This window comes from Pelodiscus sinensis, unplaced genomic scaffold, assembly GCF_049634645.1.
Source record: "Pelodiscus sinensis isolate JC-2024 unplaced genomic scaffold, ASM4963464v1 ctg34, whole genome shotgun sequence".
Lineage (NCBI taxonomy): Eukaryota > Metazoa > Chordata > Testudines > Trionychidae > Pelodiscus > Pelodiscus sinensis.
Window position 1 is genome coordinate 6,801,916 of NW_027465849.1, and position 6,122 is coordinate 6,808,037.

At 66.8% G+C, this 6,122-nt stretch overlaps 1 protein-coding gene across 1 annotated transcript; it reads left to right on the forward strand.

Annotated features, from left to right (window-relative positions):
* The first annotated feature begins 566 nt into the window (after positions 1–566).
* On the forward strand, positions 567–3,430 carry OPA3 (outer mitochondrial membrane lipid metabolism regulator OPA3). Its single transcript, XM_075915100.1, has 2 exons — positions 567–768; positions 2,904–3,430. Exons 1-2 carry the CDS (start codon positions 627–629, stop codon positions 3,230–3,232), a joined length of 471 nt encoding a protein of 156 aa, XP_075771215.1. The 5' UTR covers positions 567–626; the 3' UTR covers positions 3,233–3,430.
* Positions 3,431–6,122: the final 2,692 nt, after the last annotated feature.

Sequence of the window (6,122 nt, forward strand, 5' to 3'; positions counted from 1 at the left end):
CCCCTGTCACACTGACCCCCCCGCCCTCACCGAACCCCCCCGCCCTCTCTGTCACACTGACCCCCCCCTGTCACACTGACCCCCCCCGCCCGCACCGAACCCCCCCTCCTCCCTGTCACACTGACCCCCCCCGCCCGCACCGAACCCCCCCGCCCTCCCTGTCACACTGACCCCCCCGCCCCTCCCAGCTCATAGCCCTGGCGGGGGTGGGGGGGGCAAAATCGGAGACCGCCTGGAACTGCGAGGAGGGGGAGGGGGCAGGGCGGGGGGGCGGGACAGGAGGGGGGAGCCTGGCGCGGGGAGAAGCACGTGGGGGGCGAAGGGGGCCCCGCCCCGATTGGCAAGGACACGCCCCTTTCCCCGCCCCCTAGCGCTCCCCGCGCTCTCTCATTCATCGCCTATGCATGAGCCTCATTTGCATGCCGGCGTGCTGGGCGCGGGAAGGACAGCCTCGCTCTCGCCCTCCTGGCGCCTCATTTCCATATTCATTGTACGTCACCCGAAGACGCACGACGGAACGCTCGCGTATTCATGAGCCTCGTTTGCATATTAGGCTCCCCGACCCCGCGGCGGGGGCGGAGTCGGCGCGCTGACGTCACGGCGCGCGGCCGCCGGGCGGCAGGAGGATGGTGGCCGGCGCGTTCCCCATCGCGAAGCTCCTGTACCTGGGCGTGCGGCAGCTGAGCCGGCCGCTGGCCGCGCGCATCAAAGCGGGGGCGCGCGCCAGCCCCTTCTTCCGCACCTACATCTGCGGGCCGCCGGCGCAGCGTGAGTGACGGGCCGCCGGCCAATGGGCGGGGCGGCACGTGCGGGGGGAGCCTGGCGGGCCACGGGAGGGGGCGGGACTGCGGGGCTGGCGGGCCAATGGGGATTCGGTGGGGGGCGGGGCTACGGGGCCATTCGACCCAATGGCCGTGCGTGGCTGGGAGGGGGCGGGGCTTGCGGCCTCCCGGCCAATAGGCGCAGCCCGTGGGCGGGGCCCCGGACGACTTTGAGCGGACACCCGGAAGCCAAAGCGCATGGAATGAACCTTGACCCCTCCCCCCTCCTGAGCGCACTAGGGCGGGGGGCGGGGCTGGAGGGGCCCGGGGGGGCTGTGGGGGCCCTGGCGGGGGGAGGGGCTGGAGGGGTCCGGTGGGAGGGATCTGGGGGGGGAGGGGCCCGGGGGGGAGGGGCCCCGGGGGGCTGAGGGGGCCCTGGCGGGGGAAGGGGCTGGAGGGGCCCGGGGGGGGATCTGGGGGGGGCGGGGCTGGAAGGGCCCTGGGGGGGAGGGGCCCGGGGGGGGGCTGTGGGGGCCCTGGCGGGGGGAGGGGCCCGGGGGGGGCTCTCCCCCTGCTGCAGCCCCGGGGCAACACCCCGCGCACATCACAAAATTCATTCCGCACAGGCCTGGGAAGCATCGGCGGGAACGTCCCCCTGTGTCCCCCGTGGCTAAAGCGGCCCTCGGCGCTCTCCTGCACAAGAGCGTGCACACGGCCCTGGCTGCTCTTGTGCAAAAGCACGTGGACGTGTGGACGTGCTCTTGCACAAGACCTGTAGTGCAAAACAGTTCTTGCACAAGACGCCCGCCGTGTCGACGTAGCCCCTGGGTCTGTTGCCCCCTCGCGCTCCGCTCCAGTTCAGCCTCCTCGTCTCTGCTGGGGAGCTAAGTCTGGTGCCGGCCGGATGCAGCCTAGCAAGCCAGCAGATCCAGCCTGCGGACGCTGTGGGGAGCCCCAGGCAGGCTCCCTGCTTGCCTTGCCCCCCCTGCTGCTCAGAAATGCGGCTGCTGGGCAGTTTCATTTTTAAAACTGAGCCCAGCGGGGGAAGGGGAAAGTTTTAGGAGCGGCTTCCACCCCCAGCACAATCCCATTGGCCGGCTTCTGGCCAGAAACTGGCTAATGGGAGTTGCTTGTTTCAAGAACAAAGGGGAAGCACAAAGGGCTCCTAGTTACTCACAGAGCACAGGGCGGGGCAGGCACATTCAGGAAGGGCTGCTGGCTGGTAAGTCTCCTGGCAAGAGCTTGCAGCCAACCGTCCACAGGGAACCTCCGCCAACCATCCTCTGCTACCATGTCACGGACTCACAGCACTCCTGCAATCCCAGCTCTGTGTGGTCCCCCGGAGCCTCCACCCCCACATGCAACCTCTGATTGCTAGACCCAGGTGCCTCTTAGCCAGTGTAAAACAGGAGAGTTGATTGAGTGTTTGAACACAGCACAGGAAACCCTCTGGGCTCGGCTCAGCACAGTAAACCTAGGTCTGTCCTGCATCCAGCTAGGCTCTGGCTGCCCCCCCTCTCCACCACCCCCTTCCTTCTAGTCATTCATCCTGGAGCGCCAGCCCCCAACAGTTCCTTCCCTGTCTTTTGTCTTCTGCTCCAGACAAACAGATTCTTGGGGCCTTCTGTTCTTTGTCCTTCCACTGGCCAGAACTGGCACCAGTCCAGGGTGCTCCATGTCTCTAGGCCATTGTCTAAGGGTCCTGGCCAGGTGAGGCCATAACAGGTCTGCAACAACCACCCCTCTCCCACCACCTTGTTAAACATGCAGCACGCAGGGAAACTCAGCCCCACGCCGGTTCATGCCACAGACTACAAAACCACACTGCGCTGGCAGGGGGCTGCAGGTCGGGAGTGCGGGGCATTGGCAGAACTGGGGGAGAACCCTAGGCCCAGATACAGGGTCTGCAGGTCAGGAGTGCAGAAAACCGGCAGAGCTGCAGGGTAACAGGGTTAGCGGGGGATGCGGGGCGGGAGTGAGGGGTCCAGGTAGAACAGGGGCTGGACTCCTCCCTTTCTCCAGCAGCCTATAGCCCTGGTTGCTGCATGGGGTGAGCTAATGGAGCTGGTGATGTCCCGTCCTTTCCCCCATCCCCAGTGCTGCTGGCTGCCACCCTCATACTTCCCCTCCTCCCCCCGGCAGTGTATCACTGGATAGAGATGCGATCCAAGATGCGAATCATGGGCTTCCGCGGCGCCACCATCAAGCCGCTGAACGAGGAGGCGGCGGCGGAGCTGGGCGCGGAGCTGCTGGGCGAGGCCATCGTCTTCAGCGTGGGCGGCTTGTGCATCTTCCTGGAGTACGCGCGCCAGGCCTCCAACACCAGGAAGAAGGAGGAGGAGCAGAGCAGCACCCTGCTGGGCCTGCAGGAGCAGGTAGCCGAACTGGGCCTGGCTGTGGAGACTTTGGACACGCAGCTGCGCGAAGTGAACCGCCTGCTCCTGGCCGTCTCTGACAGCGCCAAGAAATAGGGGCCTGCCGGGGGCGAGAGGCCAAGCAGGAGCCACCCTGCCCGGGGAGGACACAGGGCTGGCCACGGCCGGAAGGAGCCGGCGAGAAGCCTCCCGACGAGGGCTCGGGGATCCCGGTTCATGACCCTACTCAGCTCCTGTGGGGCTGGAGTTTTCTAGCTTGTAAATATTCATCCATTAAAACCCACCTGCTGCTGAGGAGGCGGAGCCATGATTAGGGGTGGGGCTAAGGGAAAAGGGCGGAGCCATAGCTCTGCCACAGCACAGGTTGGCACCCCCTAGAAAGTGAAGTGGATCAGAGCTCTTCCCTCCGTTTTCCTGTGTCCTGGGTAGTGGGCGCCACACCTCTTCTGGGGTGCTACTATCTTCAGCATCACTCCTGGGAACTCACCCCACTAACGCTGCCACCCCTTCAGCCACGGGCCTCGGGGACCTTGTCTCTGGCCTCTCCTCCAGCACCAGCCGCTTGCCCTAGGGACTGATTTTTCTGTGACTGTGGCACCCTGGCCCAAACAAGGTCCCCGACCCCTGCCACAACATAAGGACTCGGGGGTCACCCAATGAAATTAGCAGGTTTAAAACAAACAAAAGGGGTTCTCCCCCCCAACGCAGTGCACAGTTAACCTGTGGAACTCCTTGCCAGAGGAGGTTAAGAAGATGAGGACATTAACAGGATTCAAAAAGCTAGATAAATTCATGGAGGTCAGGTGACTCAATGGCTGTTAAGCAGGATGGCAGGGATGTTGGCAGTCGCCTGTTTGTCCGAGGTGGGAACGGGCAACGGGGAGGGATCACTTGCTCATTCCCTGTTCTGTTCGCTGCCTCTGGGGCACCCGGCCCTGGCCACTGTCGACCGACAGGACACTGGGTGAGATGGACCTTGTGGTCTGACCCAGTCTGGCCGTTTTTATTAACAAGAAGCTCCCCCAGGAACCCTCCCCCAACTGCGGCCAGTACCCAGCGTCCGCCTAGGAGCTGACGTCCCTGCCCCGGGCAGCAGAGCGAGTCCTGGGGGAACAGGCTTTAGGGCTGGTTCCTGCCTCACTGGATTTGCCCCAAGGATGCAGAGCAGCAGGAGAGGGGGCTGCAGGGCTCAGGCCCAGTCTGGACAGAGGCAGGGGTGGGGAGCTGCGGGGGGCTAGGCCCCGCAGAGGGAGAGGGGCCCGGTTGTGGGGAAGGGGGAGGAGATGCAGAGAGGCCCTTGGCCTGGGGTGATGCTAAAGGCTCAGGCCGTGTGGGGCCCCAGCCCTGCAGCGTGGGGTTCCCTGGGTACCAGCAGGTGCCACGGCAGCCTGGGGGAGCCACGGCTCTGAAAGCAGACCGTGCCCCTCCCCCCCAGAAAGCCAAGCACAAAAGGGGCCCATGTGCAGCGACTGCTCCGGCAGGAGGGGGTGGCACCTGGGGGGGGGGGGGGGAGGTGGCAGGGAGAGGTCAGAAGGGGGCAGGGCAATGTTGGGAGGGGCAAGGACAGAGGGAGGTGGGGGCAGGGTGATGGGGGGCCTGCTGGTCTCCGCCCACTGGCCAGGGCTGCGGGCTAACGGCCGCCTGGCTGCACTGAGCCCAGCACTGCCCACTGCTGGCAGAAGAGGGGCTGGGCCCCACCCTGGACTCTGTGCCATGCTCCCCTCCCCCACCTGGCAGCCCCACCCCCACCCTGCAGCACGGGGCCAATCCTGAGCCCAGATGGGACGCAGCAAAGCCCTGGGGGAGGGGGAGGTGCCCCCCAGCGCTAGGCCAGCAGCCTTCCCATCCCCTTCCCTCCCCTCCCGCTCCTGGGCTGCGTTTCGGGGCAGCACCCCACAGGCAGGTGGATTTGCCAGACTCGTCCCTGGCAGGATCCCCCAGACCGTGTGAGGCTGCCCTGTGGCCCCCACTAGCCCCCCGGGCTGAGCACAGGGCCCCCAGGTGAACCTCGGGCCGTCTCCCCCTCTGGCAGGTGTCTGACCACAGCCCCCGGCCCTGGGCACTTGTCCTGCCTTGGCTGCTCAGGAGCCCTCCAGAGCCGGGCTGGGCTCCCCAGGAAGGTGCTGGGGCCATGGGGATCAGCCCCCTGCCCCGAGGCTTGTCTGAGCTGCTTCCAGCCTGGCATCCATGGGGCTCTGCCCTGCCCCCCGCACAGCTTCCCCACAGCCGGGCACAGGATCCAGCAGCTGTCGCCCCACAGCCGGGGAACATCCCCTCCCTGCCCCCTTTCCGGCCCCGGCCTAGCACGCCCATGCTGAGCAATAGATCCTGCCCCGAGCCTGGCTCTCCGGGGTGCAGCCCACAGCGGGGGCTGACCCCTCCCTCGCTCCTTGGCCGTGGGGCAGGATGGGACCAGGCCCCCCTCCCCTCCGGCAGGCACCGCACCCCGTCCTTGGCGGCATCTGCCACAGCCCCGACACCTCACCAGGGACACGGGCCTGGAGCCGAGCCCGGCAGGTACCCCCTTTGGCAAGGCGCCCCCGCCCCGGGCTCAGCCCTTGCTGGGTTTTAGGGAGACTCCAACTCATGACAAGGCCCTGGCTCTGGGGGGGGAGCTAGGGGGCAAGGCTAGAAATGGGGGTTATGGGCCCAATGGGGGGGGAGGCCCCCCCCCGCTCCATCAGGGGCCACCCCGGCAAAGGGCAGAGCCAGACATCCTACAGCCCAGCTGGGGGCAGCAGCGGACCAGGCAGCTCAAGCAGCCGCCCCCCCCCCCCCCCACCCCACACACACCATGGCCAGGGGCTGCAGGACTTAGAGGGAGGCACCCAGCACAGCAGCAGAAAGGTGGGCTGGGGGGGGCACCTGGGATGCACCCCCCTCCCCCCCCCACACACACTCTCTCTCCCTCCCCAAGCCAAGGACAGAATCCAGGCGCCCCCCCCCCCCCCCACTCCCCTCGTCCAAGGAGCCAGAGTCAGCCCAG